Source organism: Cryptotermes secundus, unplaced genomic scaffold, assembly GCF_002891405.2.
Source record: "Cryptotermes secundus unplaced genomic scaffold, Csec_1.0 scaffold89, whole genome shotgun sequence".
Classification (NCBI taxonomy): Eukaryota; Metazoa; Arthropoda; class Insecta; order Blattodea; family Kalotermitidae; genus Cryptotermes; species Cryptotermes secundus.
The window spans coordinates 501,645-519,430 of NW_019725837.1; the positions used below are offsets into that span (position 1 = coordinate 501,645).

General features: G+C 38.8%; 1 protein-coding gene across 3 annotated transcripts in view; it reads right to left on the reverse strand.

Annotated features, from left to right (window-relative positions):
- The window catches only part of LOC111863513 (dynamin-binding protein), a 62,575-nt gene extending 49,645 nt beyond the window's left edge, over positions 1-12,930 (reverse strand). For 2 of the 3 annotated variants that reach the window (XM_023849873.2, XM_023849875.2), the window contains exons 1-7: positions 12,594-12,930; positions 11,822-11,999; positions 11,170-11,288; positions 10,193-10,329; positions 8,205-9,562; positions 3,032-3,226; positions 987-1,071 (exon numbers count right to left, since the gene is read on the reverse strand). In XM_023849873.2, the coding sequence (XP_023705641.1) occupies positions 987-1,071; positions 3,032-3,226; positions 8,205-9,562; positions 10,193-10,329; positions 11,170-11,288; positions 11,822-11,999; positions 12,594-12,683 (2,162 nt within the window). In that variant the 5' untranslated portion in view covers positions 12,684-12,930. The remainder of the gene's footprint in view (positions 1-986; positions 1,072-3,031; positions 3,227-8,204; positions 9,563-10,192; positions 10,330-11,169; positions 11,289-11,821; positions 12,000-12,593) is intronic. The other variant, XM_023849874.1, reaches the window with a different exon arrangement.
- Positions 12,931-17,786: the final 4,856 nt, after the last annotated feature.

Below are 17,786 nucleotides of genomic sequence, written 5' to 3' on the forward strand. Positions count from 1 at the left end.
GAGGGTGTTTGAGAACAGGGTGTTGAGGAGAATATTTGGACCAAAGAGAGATGAAGTCACAGGAGGTTGGAGGAAACTGCATAATGAGGAGCATCATAACTTGTACTCTTCTCCAAGTATAATTAGAATGATCGAGTCAATGAGGATGAGGTGGGCAGGTCATGTAGCACGAATGGGGGAGATGAGGAATGCATATAGGATATTGGTGGGAAAGCCAGAAGGAAAGAGAAGACAGGGAAGACCAAGGCGTAGGTGGGTGGACAATATTAGAGTGGATCTTAAAGAGACAGAATGGGATGGTATGGATTGGATAGATCTGGCTCAGGATAGGGACCAGTGGAGGGCTATTGTGAACATGGTGATGAACCTTCGGGTTCCATAAAATGCTGGGAAATTCTTGAGTAGCTGCAGAATTGGCAGCTCCTCAAGAAGGGCTCAGCTCCATGAGCAAGTAAGTAACCAAGCAATGGCAGGCCAGTCACGGTAGCCGAGCAGTCTAAGGCATGCACATTCTTCACTCACTCAGAAGCGGGATCATGAGTTTGAATCCCACTCAGGGCATGGATGTATAGTGTGTGCCTGTGTACGCGCGTGCACGCACGCACATGTGCATTTTCCTGTGTTTGTCTACAGGCAGAGGCCTTGTGATGGGCTGATCACCTGCCCAAGGAGTCATACCGAATATCTTAAGATCTAGTAAACTGAAGTAAAATGGAGAGTTTCATGGAGGTAGGCCAAGGCCAAAATTGGGGCTGTACTGCCAAAAAAAAAAAAAGAAGAAAAGAAATACAGGCATATACAATAATTAAATCTGGCACAGAACATAATCATAAGCAAATGAAACACATAGCATTTAATGCACATATATAAAGAGCTTGAAATTTAACTATGCAGGATTCTTTTAGTGAAATGTAATATCAGGTACTCCACTTTTATATGACAAATTTCTGCATAAAAAATTTATATACAGCCATTCAAATATATACCTTTTCTCTTCAAACACATCAAGGTTATCTTCACCCTGTGAATGCTCTCCTCCTGACAATGATTTTTCTTCTGGAACTGTACATTCTGTAATGAAGTTACATTACAAATATGTAACTAAAGAAATATTAGGCACCACAAGTTTTTCTGCTTGAAAATAAACCTCCTAAAAACATTCCATCACTTTCAGAGTTTGATGAACAGTGACACAGCTAGTGTGCAGCTATGTTCCAAGCTACAACATGTCCTCTAACTTTCCCTCTGAAAGTTTCCCTTCTAATTAAATAAAAATGTATATTGTGACCTGATACTCACATACTTGCACAAAATAAATGGTCTTAAACCCAAAACCGATCTATGTCCATAAGTGTACATGTGGTGTGGTTAAATAATTTCTGAACTGCATACTTTTATATGTTATGACTGCATTTATCCTCCACTGTCTGCTATTCCGTGCTCCCCCTTTGAATTACTTCCAATATGCCTTAAGGCAGTGGGTCATTACTGTTGAAAGCATTAGCAGAAACCTGTCTCATAAACTCGGCAAGTAAAACCTGCAACTGTTCTTCAATTATGATGATGTCATCAACTCTCTCTCTCTCTCTTCAGTGCCAACTTGAATGTTAAAAAAGAGAAGTTCCTCAGGGAATTGAGGGTCCTGAAGGTCATGACATAATTAGCACAACTCTCATTCTCATCAACAGCAGCACACAAGGCACAAATTCTGTGGCAATGTGTCACAGTTAGACAATCCAAATTAAATTCCCACCTCATTAGTCAAGATGCATATAGTGCTTTCATGAATGTCACTTAGTTTAACAAAATTTTCTTCTTTCTGCTCATCTGATGTAACTCAATATTTGAACTTGAAAACACAGGAACATTTTGGGTTGTGCTCATTGTCTCCTCCCTGCAACAGTTTGGGCTTGTCTGAAGCAGAACTTGATGTAAATGTGCTCTTCTCTGAAGAAATGGAAACTGCACAGGGCCCACCCCACAACCTCACTTCACAAGGTATTACTTCTGTGTGACATAAACTACAACTTCAGTTGTACTGTGCATATGTTTTGTATTTATATGACATATGTACTTCGCATCCTGCAGTCATTTTGACTAAGTCTGGATCCAGGAAGTGCAGTGCATTTTAATGTAAATAAGAACTGCAGTTAGGACAAAATCTCTTTGCGAGATGGACGTGAATGGCAAATGATGGCAGATACCATTCCACGTCCATCTCGCAAAGAGATTTTGTCCTAACTGCAGTTCTTATTTACATTAAAATGCACTGCATTCCCTGGATCCAGACTCAGTCAAAATGACTGCAGGATGTGAAGTACATATGTCATATAAATACAAAACATATGTACAGTACAACTGAAGTTTTCACACAAGAAAACTGAACAAAACACAATGGTTACACAAGGGACTGTTCAAAAATACATCCACATATATACATCAATACTGTCAACATATTATTTACACAATTTTTATTGGATAAGTAGAATAAGTGTGTGTTTAAGTATCATTTCAGTGATATTTGAAACCAAGCTATTTCATTCATAAGACTTTTCAGATCATGGCAGATTACTGAAAATTCTGATCCTAGGACTGCATGACAGGTTAGCAATTGCTGTAGGGAGATAGTACTGCCTTAATGTGATCAGTCTAGAAACTAACTGATCACACCTCATACGTACAAAGAATTGGATGTGATAAATATCACACCCAATGTATAAAGACTGCATGAGTGGCACAAATCTCCTTGTTAACCCTTTGTCCACCAAATGTGTTTAGGATAAAAACTCTGGTGACTGCAAGAAATGTACAAAATATTTTGTACATTTTATTAAGATGGGAGAGTGTGTACAATCTGTTGCTGGCCACATGAATGTTGGAAAAATGAAAAGAGAAATACCAAAGTTAAGGACTAGGATATTGTGGGTCCAACATTCCCAGTGTGTGTGGCAGTCACGGGGTTAAATACACACTTCTTTGAAAATTATAAGTAAATCTGAACGTTCAGACTGCCATTATTATTATGCCATACCTGATAATGGTGCACACTGTTTTGGGGCACGATGAAGCCTATGATGAACTGGTTTCTGTCCTGGGACAGGTACAGGTGGTGGTGGTCGGTGTGGTAATCTATCAGAGCTTTGTCTGCTCAACTCCTGTCTCTGAAAATGTGAGCGACTTACATGTGATGGGGTTTCACTGTGATGACCTCTCAGCTCCACTTCTCCTGCCAAAAGCAGAGTACATGATACTTACAAGTCATAAAAACATTATGCATCAACATATGAATTCTTGATGTTTACATAATAATCTGCAATAGAATAGACTGAATTCAAAGTCATCTTAAAGAAAGGACCCTGAATAATTATGGATCTATATATCCATTCCCCCACATGCCTTCATGGAGTAGTGTTTCATTAGTTAAACACAAGGGCAATTTCACCTTTTTACCCTTGATAATAAACACCACCTTTCAAAATGATGTTCTTTCTTTCCTCTTGTAATTTGCATAATATATCACAGTTACAGAATTTGAGGTTCTCATAGCGGTAGTTGTGAAGAGTACTATCTTCCGGGATATAACGCCATGCAGTCCAATGAAAGTCAACCGATGTTTTGGAGGAATATATTACCTCCATCTTTAGAGTCAAATAAGCCGAGCACGACACCAGCGTGAAAACACATTGCATGGCACCTTACTCGACTTCTCATTCTACTTACTGAAACAAAACATACAAGCACTGGAAACATATCAGATTAACCAATGGAGACCGTATAAATAATGCTGATACAATTTCTCTCAAGAGAAATAGAGTGGGGTGGATAAAATAATGCAACCACTAAGAAACTGAGGAATAAAATTTATGCTGGCTACATTGAAAGAACTTCAGCTGCCAACATTAATGTTCTTCTGTTTGTTCACACTCTGTTGTGCTTGTGTCAGTGCATTAGTGACTGTACTGAGTGACAGTCCAATGGGAGATTTGTCCGATTTTGAAAGAGGTTAGATCTTTGATGCACATTTAGATGGAGCATCTGTGAAAAAACATGTCACATTATCAGGTGTATTGAGAATGACAGTTTTGTAAGTTGATGTTGCCATACACAAATCATGGGAAAATATCACCAAAGAGGAACAGTATGCAAAAATCAACAGTGACAGAAACAGAGTATAGTACATTGAGGGTTGTTTTGAAAAATCACAGAACTACTGCAGCACAGGTGAAAAGACAGCAGAACTGAATATTCATCTTGAAGGCCCTGTTTACACAAAAGCTGTCTGATGTGAGCTTCACAAAGCCAACATCCACAGTAGGGCAGCAACTGCTAAACCTCTGATTACTGAAAGTAATGCTCAGAAGTGTAACGATGGTGTCAGGACCATAAAACCTGGACAACAGATGACTGGAAATGTGCCTCTGATACAGTCAGATGAGTTATCCTTCACACTGTTGCTTACATCAGCAACAGTTTACATTTGGGGAACCCCCAAGAAAGCCTACAATCCAGAATACCTGGTTCCAACAGCGAAACATGAGGGAGGTTCTGTAATGGTCTGGGGTACTCTGTTGGTCCCATGATTAACCTTCATGGCCGGATTACTGCAAGGGGGTATGTGGACAGGTTGGGTAATCAGGTGCATCCCTTGATCCAGATGTTATTTCCAAACAACAATTTAGTTTTCCATGATAATGCACCAATTCACACAGCTGGAACTATTCAGAGTTTGAAGAGCATGAAGGTTAACTTCAACATCTTCCCTGGCCAGCATGATCATCAGATATGGTTATTGTTGAAGTACTTTGGTCAGTTTTGGAGACTAGAGTGAGGAACAGGTTCTCACCTCCAACATATATAAAGCAACTGGTAGGTGTTCTTCAAGAAGAATGGTATATAGTTCCAATAGAGAATGTTCAAAACTTGTACAAGTTCATTCCAAGAAGGACTGCAAATATACTAAAGGTAAGAGGTGGTCCAATACCATGTTACTATAGAAAAGTGTACAGTATCTGTAGCATTTCCAATATACAATGAGAGATCTCTCACCACAAATGGAGTGTAAGGGTAAGGTTATTAAAGCAAACACAGGACTATCTTTAAGCACAGAACATTAATACCTGAGCTTGCAGATATTCTTCTTCTAAATATGAAAGTACTGTCAGGTCACAGTAAACAAAACAGACAAAATAACCTAACATTAAGCAAAACGTCAACAATTTTTACAATTAAAAGACTGTCAAATTCAATCAAAAATATCATTCTTTGTTATAATTTTCACACATGTAACACAAAAACAATGTGCCAATGGTGCAGCGACATCTCAAATCCCCAAATATCTTCATGGCACAGTATTTAATTAAGCAAAGAAAAACTTTACTTTTACTAATTACACAGGCTTGGTTTTAGTAATTACTGGTTACATTCCTTGACTCACTACAGAAAAAATGAGTTCAGATAAAGGAACATAATAAACAGAACAAACTGAATCCACTGATTTGCATGTCCATTGATACTGCATTAGGCAGAATATTTATTTTCATAAATATTAAAGTCAGGCACATCCAACAGAAAATCCAAACTTCCAAGAAAGAGGAATTCACAAAGTAACCAATGTTTTTTTTTCTTTTTTACAACAAGTAATTAAAATCTGTGCAGTAAACTCACTAGGATAATGTAAGACAGATTTTGTTCATCTGGTGATTCAGTAGCTATCCAATTCAATAGGTATGTGCAAGTCTCAAATTTTTTACATCTCAACCCCAATGTGACTGTTAATTTTCCATTTTTGAACTCTGAAAATTTTCTGATAAATGCTTCTGTTTTGCATGAAGGGTTCATGTTAAAAAGGGATTGGTATGGCATTTGCCTGAATGCAAGATGTGATTTTCTTCCTCAATTTAAGGGTTGAAAAACTATACATTGTCATAAATTTGAATTCTATGTATGTCAGATGTTCATAGCACAATTCACACTATTGTTCTGTGACAGTAAAAGGGAGGAAAAATGATACAGTAATATTTTTAAGGCCAGAAGACATGAGGTGCAATGCTGTCTGAAGTACCATCATAGTTATGAAACAGAGACAACAATTCACAAATTTACAATAGCATGAGAATTTGTACCAGCACAAGGATCGCTCAACATAAAAATGGCAGATCATGTCAAGAAAAAACCACTAATGTGGAACAGAGCAAAGTGTCAAAAAGTATAAGGCACCAGGAGTTCTGACTTTAACTTTAATAATATGGTGATTAGATACCCATGAAGCAGCCAGAAAACACAGTGTTTCTTGGACGTTTATCTAAGGGTGGAAACAATGAAAACCAGAACTAAACATGAAAGCTGTTTGTGCAGATTCAAAGGCAGAATGAAATGTCAGTTTCATGATACATCATTTCCCATTGAGAGAAAATAAAATTTTAAGTCAAGCTGAGTGTATGTGTGCAAGTGATGTGGAGGAACAGATTTTCTTCACAGCCTCCTCACTTCGTAACACATTACCATCACATTTCTAAGCAATGCTGAAGAAATGTCAATATATTTTGATATGCAGTCAAATTATACCACTGATGATGTAGGTGCAAAAGGTTATCAACACTGAGCTACATCCAAATACTATGACCAGGGAGAATGGCTTCTGCCTCAGTCAGTTAGGGAAACCTTTCTCTGCTCTCTGAAATATTGCAGGAAGCCTCCCTTACAGGATTCTATAGGTCAGATCACCACAGGGCCACACAGATCTGTACACACTACCCATCAGCCTTTATTTCATGTCCCAGCCGTCCTCTGCTCCTTTTGCTTTTCTCATCCACCACTGTATGGCTATGACCCATGCACACAACTTCTTTCCCATTCTCTCTGGTACTCTGTCTGTCCACAACACCATTATTCTTGTCACCCCATGTTCCTGGTAGTAGTGGCCTTTTCTAGGGCCAATGCTAGTTATCCTTGTCTTGTCTCCTATTGGTCCACTCTCTTCTGCAAACTGGCCAATGAGAACTGATGAACTGTCCTGCAGTTCTCTCCTGTTTTCCTATATAAGCAGGAAGTTTTGGCAAGCAGATCTGTTTGCTAGCTTCTTCCTTGGCTTATTCTTCAAGCATGAAGCTGGAGGTGACATATTACACTGAAACATCAGTTGACTTTTAACAGACTGCAGGGCATTATATCCCAAGAGAGAACTGTTGATAACCATCATTATAAGAAACTCAAATCCTATGCAAAATCTGTTGTCCTGTAAAGATGTCAGTGACTGTAATGCTGACAAAATAAAACTACTACTTCTGAATGTTCTCGGTAGGGGACCATGTTCTGACACCACCAGGACCAGACCCAGTGTCGAACCACTGTGTGTATGGCTCAAGACCACATCAACAAACCTCTCCATAAGTGAGAGATAAAGGATACTGAAAAGTAATGTATATCCTATGGAATGGACACAAGGAAGGATGAACAAGATGGGAATATTGGCAGTGAGCAAGGGAGAGTGAGCAGTGAATGTGAGACAGAAGATGGGAACTGTGAAGACACTGAGGCTGAGATTGATGATAGGATTGGTGAACACAGTGAGACTGGTGAAACTGAATAACGGCTAATAACTTCAGGAAGGAAAGTAATTTGATAAAAACGTCATATACAACATGTGTTCTAATACTTATTTTCTTTCACATGTAAGTAGAAATTAATTAAAAAAATTGCTTTCATCTCTGGAGACAAGTTTCCTAGTGTAAGTTATTTTATATTCAGATCATCTTCCACTCACATAAATATGGCAGCACACTGAAAGAGTAGCCAGTGTTATAAACTACAGTTACAGTTAAAATATGGACCGTTAGAGAAATCCTCACCTCAAATTGAAAAATTTATTCTCATGTCTACAATTTACAGCTAGTTCAGCTTGTCTGGAGATTTTCCATCCATGTCAATCACCAAACTGGATTTAAATTTCTACAGTATTATGGAAAATTACATAAGAGTCAATGTAAAATATTCTGAGATAAACATTTTCCATGCACAGCATCAAATTTCTGAACTTCCATTATGTAAGCATCTTAAAGGAAAATGTTTATTACAGTTTCTAATTAAATAAATAACTGCAAGCACTTTTCACACACAAGTAGCTATCATACAAATTTTCATTGAAAATGTGTGCATTTAAATAGAAGAGATTAACTATCTGTAATCAAAATTAAACATTAATTTACCTTCTTCCCAGGAAGCTGGTTCTTCCAAGGGTTTGTCATTAGCATCTTCTTGGTGCTGAACTGGTGGTAACTGCAGAGTTGGTGATTGATGTGTATTAAGAGGTTCAGAATTTGCTTTAGGTTGCTTGACAGTGCTATGGGATTCTTCTTGCTGCAATTCTGGAGAAAATGACAATCTGTGCTTCAGTACACACTGATCAGCATTTGCTGACACAGACCCAGCATTCTTGTTCTCAGAAAGGTTCACTGAATGTCTATGACTAGGGTGAGAACTTGAGGTCTTTGCCGAGATATGGTACATCTCAAGATTTTTGGAAATAAAATCTTCAATGCTGCTGCCTTTCTGTGAAGACAGACTTGCTGGCTGCAGAAAGTCATGACTCCGATATTTTCTTTTATTGCCATCACTAGGTACATATTGTGTATTCCCAAAATTATTATTAGTGTTCTCTTCAGTTGAACTAAAAAGACCAAGCAAATCATCTGTTGCAAATGAGGTTCCCTGGAGTAACTTACTGTTTAACTCATCTGATAAGAAATGAGGATTCAGGTAGTTCTGTGGACAAAGACCAACCTTCCCAGACTGATTTCTTACTTCACACCAATCTTCATTTGCTTTGCTTACAATCCACACAACTTCATCCTTGTGCACCGTCAAATCACCATCCATCTGTGCATCAAAATTATATAACACCTTTGCAAATGAATTTGGTGTCAATTCAGTCTCAGCATCTGAATTGTAACAATGAAACTGCTGTAATTCATTCAAAGAATTGTAACTGTTGTCTTCCGCAGTATTTGCATAACCCTCACAGTCTACCAGAATATTTACATAACTTTTTGGAAAAATACCTTTTTTTCCATCAATCTTCCCTTCAATCCAGTCTCTGTCAACATGGCGACATAGTGTGACAATTTCTCCTTCATGGAAACCTAGTTCATTATCAAACTGGGCAAAAAAAGGATACAGTGTGATACCATATGGAACAACATCTAATTCCACTGAAGGTTGAGCATTATATGTTTCAGTTTTGTTTGTTTTACTTTCAGAGCTATTGTTATATACAGATGGCATGTTTACTTTAAAGTAATCATCAGCAAAGATATCGGACTCATTTATAATCTGTGCATCACTTGTTTGAGCCAATGGTGAGAACTTTGCTTCAGGTGAAAGAGCTAACAAGTCAACGTCATCATTGTTTTTCAATGTTGAAACACTATGAGATGACTCTGAAAGTTTCACTGGTAACTCAAAATGACTACTGTGAGGCATTCCACCGCTTTCTGTTGCATCATTATCTTCAATAATGTCTACATAGGCTGATGGAAATACTCCTACTTGTGATCCACAAATGCCCCTGAAATAAGTACGTTAAAGTCATGCCTTTTCAATAACATCAAGATACAAAAAGATCTACATACATCCAACTTTATAAGCTTCACAAAATACCTCAGTTAAACATACAAATTCATGGTAACTTACATATTTACATAAACTATAAGATCCAACAGTCTATTTGTGTGTCACACATTTTTAAGTCACTTCTGAATGAACCGAGATGTAGCATTTTTACATACTTTGTACATATAGAGAATTACAGGTATCATCTGGCTTACGTGATTTCGTCTTCCATTAATTTTATGCTAAAAAAACAGATTCATATGACTTATTTATTAATTCTCTTACTGAGGACAAAAATAATGTTTATCCTAAACAAAAGGTGACCTCACAACTGGCTAAAATGAATGGTACTGAAGTAAATTATGTATTTTTTTTATGAAAACTGAAGGCAGTGTGATGAAAGCAGTAACATAAATTCCAAGTTAAAGAGGAACATTCCTCGGAAGACAAATTTCACATAAGCTGGAGATACCTGTAATGTATTATAGCATATGAATGCTATGAATTCTGCAGAAATGATCAAACTGCTGGTGTACAGTGCAAAACCAAAATTATGTCACCCCTAAATACTCAAAGTGCAACATACCTATACCAGTTCTTATCCACAATTTCAGTCACGATTACAATGTCTCCTTCATGTAAATCCATTTCTTCATCCAGCTGTGCTTTCATATTCATTTTTACACGTGCTTTCATGTTCATGAACTGGTGTTTTAATTTTTCCTGCGAGAAATAAAAGACTGTAAAAATAAATTTCTAAATTTGTGGCAATAATAAAACAGTTATTTCTCATATTACTGTTTGTGGAATAAGACACTGTACAGCTTGACAGATATGTATCAACTTTCCAAAGAACATTTTGACTCCATGTGCAGGGTAGAAGATGGACACAGCTGTAATGTGATAACTCACAACCATTAGAACCTCAAATTTCATATAGAATAACCAATGGTCCAACTGACCCTTTGTATGTCACAGGCTAATTAGAATACGTCAGTGTACTTGCATCAGAACTGCCACAGTCAAGGAGAGCGAATCAGTGTCAATCATGCTGAAGAACATTCTGCAAACAGGTGCATCAAATGTTGCATACTAATGCTTAGTGGAAGGGAGAGAATTCCATGGCATCTGCAACTGTGGTCATTTGGAAATACTCTGTAGTTGTTCTGTGGGTATTCTTGAGCAATGACATTTACACTCATGCAGCCTTGGCATTTTAGAAGGTAGTTCTGTAAAGCAGCTTGGCAATCAAGGGATTAAGTAATTAAATAACCAAATAAAAGAAGAGTCACAAGAAAGTATCTCTGCTTCAATCAATCACCTTTATATCTGTATTACAAGTTTCTGCTGCAGGGATATTGTTAGATGTTTCTTAACGAGCTCTTCCCCAGCTCACCTGGTCTGCTGCACTGAGCACAGTCTGCTACCAAATGTACATGGTCATTCCCAATGGAACCTGTAATGTTGACACTGAGCTGGACAGGCTTTCTCATGATTCTCCCATTCCCTCTACCATTAACCTTTCATGCCTTGATTAGATGAGTACAAGATCTCTCAGCTTACCTTCAGCAGTTTGGAATCTAACTGCCATGTATAAGTAGTTGGAAATATTCCAGTTCTCTCATCAATTCTTCCATACCACCAATTCTCATTTACTTGAGATATACCAACAATCAGCTCACCTGAAATTAAGCATTTTTAAGGTTCATATTTGAGCAGATTTTGGTCATTAGAGATAAAAAGAGTATCAACTATACAAGGATTCCAGCTGTATTGTCTCAAAAAAGAACAAAAGATATTTCTAAAGTACAAGCACACATTCAATTTGCATTTTGTTTCAACAAAACAACTCTCCACTTCTTCGTCTATTTAAAGAAAAGCGTATATGTGTAAATACGATTAAGCCTGTGGGTTTGAATCTTGCTTGGGACATGGGCATGTGTTACAATGTTACAATCCTTCTGCATATGGATGGTAGTTATCAACATATTTACTAAATAAGCAATCATGGACATGCAATGGTTCTCAGCCTAAGCATTGGGAGGGTGGGTAATGCTAACCCCAAAAGAACTAACATATTGCAAGTGCTACACAAGGCCTTGACTTAGATTGCTTAAATATGGTGACTACTAATTACTGAAGAGCTATGGACTAACGTTATATGTGGATTTTTTTTTTGTTATTCAGATAAAAAAAACACTATGGAAAAGATCACCTTTTGTAAATGCAAGATCATCATCTTGCTGACGTGGGAAGTCAGAAACTGCTGCAAATAATTCATGGTTGTCTTCAAGAGATGGTATTTCAACTGGTACAAGATAGCTGCCAGGGAATTTGCCATATTTTCCACCACAGCAACCATACCACCAATGCCTGTCTACTTTCTCCAATACCTAAAAACACAATAAGACATTAAAAATGAAAGATTTGTGGCTTTCTGGGCGAGTAAATGTAAGGAAGACTTTTTGGAAAATCAGCCTTATCAAAAGTATAACAGATGTACAGCGTTTCAGAAACTGTCATCACTCAAATGACATGGGACTGATGCCTTACTTCACAAAGCATATAACTTCTTGAGAAATTCCTCACCTTAATGGAATCTAAAAGTTCAAAAGAGCTTGCCATTGGTCCCTATCCTAGTCCAGATAAGTCTGGTCCATATTCTCAAATCATGTGTTCTTAAGATCCATTTTAGCATTATTTACCCAACTATGCCTCGGTTTCCGACATGGGCTGTTCCCTTCAGAATATACATTATGAGGTTTCTCGTTCTGTGGTGTTCTACAGTCTTTTCGCATAATTCCTTCTTATAGTGACATCCCTTTCTCAGCACTCTGTTCTCCAATACTTGCATTCTATGTGAATGCCTTAACGTGAGATAAAAAATTTTACATTCCTTCTAAACAACAGGCAAAATTATAGTTTCGTACAATGTAATTTTTATATTTTTGGTTGGGGAATGGTATGACAAAAGGTTCTGAGCTAACCTGAACAATATCTCCTTTCTTAAGTGAGATCTCACCCTCAGAGACGGTAAGAAAATCATTCAGCACTTTAGTAACTGTGCCTTTTTCCATGACATTCAGTGGAATCACACCACATATAACTTGTTTTCTTCATATACATTCACAAATACTAAGGGCGCACTCATATCGCTTAACTTCTTCGCATTTCCATTAAAGACAAGCTTTCCTGCACTTTCCTGTATCAAACACTTGTCACCGATTCCATACATTTCCACGTAACACATACGACACAAACCAGTATTCATTGATGTTCATTGATTCCTATTCGTAACGCCCAAAACAATACACGTTAGTAGCGCCATCTTTTATCGCGCCTTGCAGTTGGCCCAAGAGAGCAAGACCGGCAAGTGGCGTAATCTGCAGTAACGCCCGAACAATACACGTTAGTACCGCCATCTGTTATCGCGCCTTGCAGTCGGCCCTCCTGTACCGGCAAGTGGCGTGCTCTGAAGCTTTAAGTAAAATTCCCATGAACGTCATCTTGCAGCTATATTTCAGTTTTATGTACGTGTATATTGTGGAATGTGGACCTATTGCTGGACAACGATAGCGAAATAAGAAACTATACAACAGTCTTTGCCAAGTGACGGTTCCGCAATCAAGCATGTTTTTTACGGCAACAATTGCACTGTAACAGGACAACGGTGTTTTCTACGCTGTCCGTGCCGATATGCTATAAGCGGGGACAGTTAGCATTAGTTAGTCAAACCCGTGTGGAGGCGGCGTCGAATATTTCCACCGTGAACCCTGCGAGTCGTAGGAGGCAACGAAATGGGAAGTCTCAAATCTGAGACAGTCCCAAGGGACTAGGACCTAAGAAATAGTGAATTGGCAATGGCCAGTAGCATACACGGTGTATCCAGGATCCGTTAGGCCTTTTTTTTTTTTTAATTTGCCCTGCAATTCCATTTGTTGGCGAGTTGTGGCGTTAAGATTCTTGTAGTTTCACCTGTGGCTGTCTATAACTTCAAAGCTCAAGCATCGCTGCATCATTATGTTCTGACCTTCAATGTGAGAATACTGTTCTGACGCTCGTCGGAAAATGGCGGTTGAACAGAGAGCCAACATCAAATTTTGTTTGAAATTAGGCAAAAGAGCCGGAGAAGCGTACGGAATGATGAAAATTGTGTACGGTAGTGATTGTTTGAGTCGCTCGAACATTTTTCGATGGTATGCTGTATTTCGTGACGGCAGGGAGGACATTGAAGACGCTCTACATGCATCAAAGCCGAGAACAAGTAGCACTGAAGAAAATGAGAAAAAAGTGACCGAAATCCTTGCATCAGACAGATGTGTTTCTGCAAGACTCATCGAGAAGTTTTTGGGAATACGAAAAAGTACTGTGCATCAAATTTTGACCGAGGATTTGGGCAAACGGAAGGTCTGTGTGCTGTTTGTACCGCACGCGCTGTCAGGCCATGAAAAAAATGCCAGACTGGAACACTGCAAAGACATGTTACGGTTGGCCCAAAGTGATAAAACATTTACAAAAGCGATTGCCACTGGTGACGAGACATGGTGTTTTCAATGTGAGCCTCTCACAGAGCGGCAGAGTGCAGCGTGGTTGAGCCAAAAGAAGCCAAAACCATAGAAAGTGCGCATGCAAAAGAGTCGAGTAAAGACACCGCTAATCGTTTTATAATTTACAAGGAATTTCTGCCAGAAGGTCAAAGAGTGAATTCAGATTATCATCTCGGAGTTCTCAATCGTTTATGGGCGAGAATTCTTCCAATTCGACCTGAATATCGAGAGCAAGGTTCCTGGTCGCTCCTCCACGACAATGCCCCCCCCCCCCGTTCCTGGTCGCTCCCCCACGACAATGCCCCCCCCCCCCAAATCGAAGATCGTGCGCGATTTTTTTGGCCAGAAAATGGATCACAGTCCTTGACCATCCTCCGTATTCGCCAGATTTGGCTCCAGCAGACTTCTGGTTGTTCCCAAAAGTTAAGTTGGCGATGAAAGGAGACCGTCACGACACCATCCAGGACATCCAAAGGGAATGTACCGTAGTTTTAAATGTTATTCCACAAAAGGAGTACGGTGACTGTTTTCGAAAACTATTCAATCGACTATGTATTTATTCAGAAGGAGACTATTTTGAATAAAAGGGGTGAAATTGTGAAAATAATTCACGCCTTGTATTTTTAATGAACACAGTCCTAACAGTCGCAATGTGACTTTGACTTTCACTTTGATTAGTTAGTCAGTCGGTTGGTGAGTTAGTGAGTTAGTTAGATGGCTACTGCAGCTCAGTCGTTGTAGCCTTTGCTGTTAATGCTGATAGCTGAGACCGGGGACAGTTCAAGAAGAAAGAGGAAGGAGAACATCCGCCGCTGGAAGTCGCTACCAAGCAACGGCTAGCGAAGACTATAACAGATTGAGAAGACCTAGTGTCCTATAGTGATTCGTGAAGTGTACAGAACAGTGAAAGCATAAATCTTACTTGTAGTTACGAGTTGTAAGAATAGAATAAATCCAATTATGAATCGAACCCCCGTATATGGTCACTAAAAGTGTGACAGTAGGTACATGTGTGTGTTGTAACATGATGACGGCATAGTTTAGTTACAGAAGTCATCCGCAGCTACGCAACTGCACAGCACGTTGCTGCTCGTTCCTGCGGCAACAACGCAAGAACTGAGGGAAACGGTTCCTTTATCGGGTCCGCCCCGAGGCCATACAAGGAGAACGAACTAGACGGATGATTCGGTCGAGAGTGTGAGGAGGAGCCATGGGTTAGGTGCGAGATAGATGCCAGTCGATCACGACAATGTTGCGAGCCGTTGCTAAGCAACGCAGAACTACGAGAGCCAGTATTTTTACGGTCTATTCCACGACGCTCTTAGTAACCCACTGTATATATCATCGCATCGTGGAATGACTGATGAATAAATAATTGGAGACGATTTGGAAGGAAGTGGTCATGGCCTAATTGAGGTAGTATCGCGACATTTGGCTCTAGGAATTGAGGAAAACAATGAAAAATCCGGCCGAGATTCCAAATGAGTACTCGTTGAATATAACCTGATTTAAGAGTGTTACTACTGAACGAAAATGCACTTTAATTATTATTATTATTATTATTATTATTATTATTATTATTATTATTGTTGTTGTTGTTGTTGTTGTTGTTGTTGTTGTTGTCCTGCTCGGTGCGCCTATGCTGCCAACGCGATGGGTAAAGATCTCGACATATTTGCAATCGGAACAGTTTCTGTCAATGACACTGAACCTAAAATTCTTAATGATACTCTTAATATTACTAGTGTGTGTATGTGGTCTTATCTTATTGCTCTCTCCTGTTAATGTTATCTTTATTTTTTCTTGGCATTATTATTAATGTATTGTTATTATGTAGACTCTCAAATTTTGTATTTGTTTTTAATTATTTTTATGTAATTCTATGTACTCATGCTAACCTTTTAATTGGCCTCTGTGCTGTTAAGTTGTACGTAAATAAGCATGAATTGAATTGAATTGAATTAGGATGTTTAGCTGCCACACGAATAAATAAGAATTAATTGGGTTATTATTATTATTATTATTATTATTATTATTATTATTATTATTAACTTCTATGTGTGTATGTATGTGTATTGTCCTTTCTCACCACATAATGGAATAACCGTTCGAAATGTACTTATTTCATTTTCTCACCTGTTAATGCTAACTTTTTTTTAATTTTTCTTCCAATTATTATTAATTTCATGCCATTATCTAGACTGTCTTATTTGTATTTTGTCTTTTAGTTATATCTGTATTTCTATGTGCTCGTGCCAACTTTGTAATTGGCCTCTGTGCTGTTAAGTTTGCACGTAAATAAACACGAATTGATTTGAATTATTATTATTATTAATGGCCAGGAGCAAGGTGCACAGCTGCTCTCATTTAAATTAAGCCTAACCAATAAATTGCGTTTAAATGTTGAACAGCTTTGTAGATAAAGAGGTATCAGAGACGTAATGAGGTAATTACAAATTCCAGCCGAGAGTAACTCCATGCTGTAGGGTCTTTCTGCAAACGATAACTACTGATTTGATTGTGGAACTCGGAAATTTGCTATCATGTTCACAAAAGTGCGCCACTGGGGCCCATTCCGAGGCAGTTCAAAAATGGATTTTCGTCCATTCAAGCTCGCGTCCTCTGAGGTCCGCTTTAGCTTCCCAACTGTGCAGTGGTCTCCCAAAAGTGCATGGGTTCGAAATGCTTGCTTACTTCTCATCTCCACTTGCATTCTCTCCCGTCTTAACTTTCCTGCTCTACGTATTACTGACTTACTTACTTACTCACGAAGCTGAACCCTTATTGAGGAGCCGCCAATTCTGCAGCTACTCAAGGATTTCCCAGCATTTTATGGAACCGAAATGTTCACTGTGTTCACAAGAGCCCTCCACTAGTCACTATCCTGAGCCAGATCTATCCAATCCATACCATCCCATTCTATCTCTCTAAGATCCATTTTAATATTGTCCACCCACCTACGCCTTGGTCTTCCCACTGGTCTATTTCCTTCTGGCTTTCCCACCAATATCCTGTATGCATTCCCATTCTCCCTCATTCGTGCTACATGCCCTGCCCACCTCATCCTCCTAGACTTTATCATTCTGATTATACTTGGAGAAGAGTACAAGTTATGAAGCTCCTCATTATGCCGTTTTCTCCAATCTTCTGTCACTTCATCTCTCTTCCGTTCAAATATTCTCCTCAGCACCCTGTTCTCAAATATGTTAGGTGGGTCCCTTGTCATCACGGCATGGTGCGTCCTCAGATTGCCCATGTATGGAAGGAAGCTGCGAATATATATTGAGTAAGCAGTAGCGGACAGCCGACAAGAGGTGGTCCTCCAGCTTGGGGGTTGGGCGTGGGTCTAACAACTCCTCACCGTAAAATCCTCCAGTTATATTAACTGTGGTTATATGAATAGAACAATATTCTTGTTACGTTATTTAACTGTTTCTCTCAGAGATGCAAATATTCTCCGCAAAATTTTATGCTCAAAAAGCATAAATCAGCGTTTATCCATCAGTGCTAGAGTATACTGGTAGACCACAATGGGGACACTGACATAAGGAAACAGGGCGACCAACTGATAGCAGCCACAAAATGAAATGTAACGACTGGCATGAAGGGCACGAGAGAGGCACGGGAGACAAA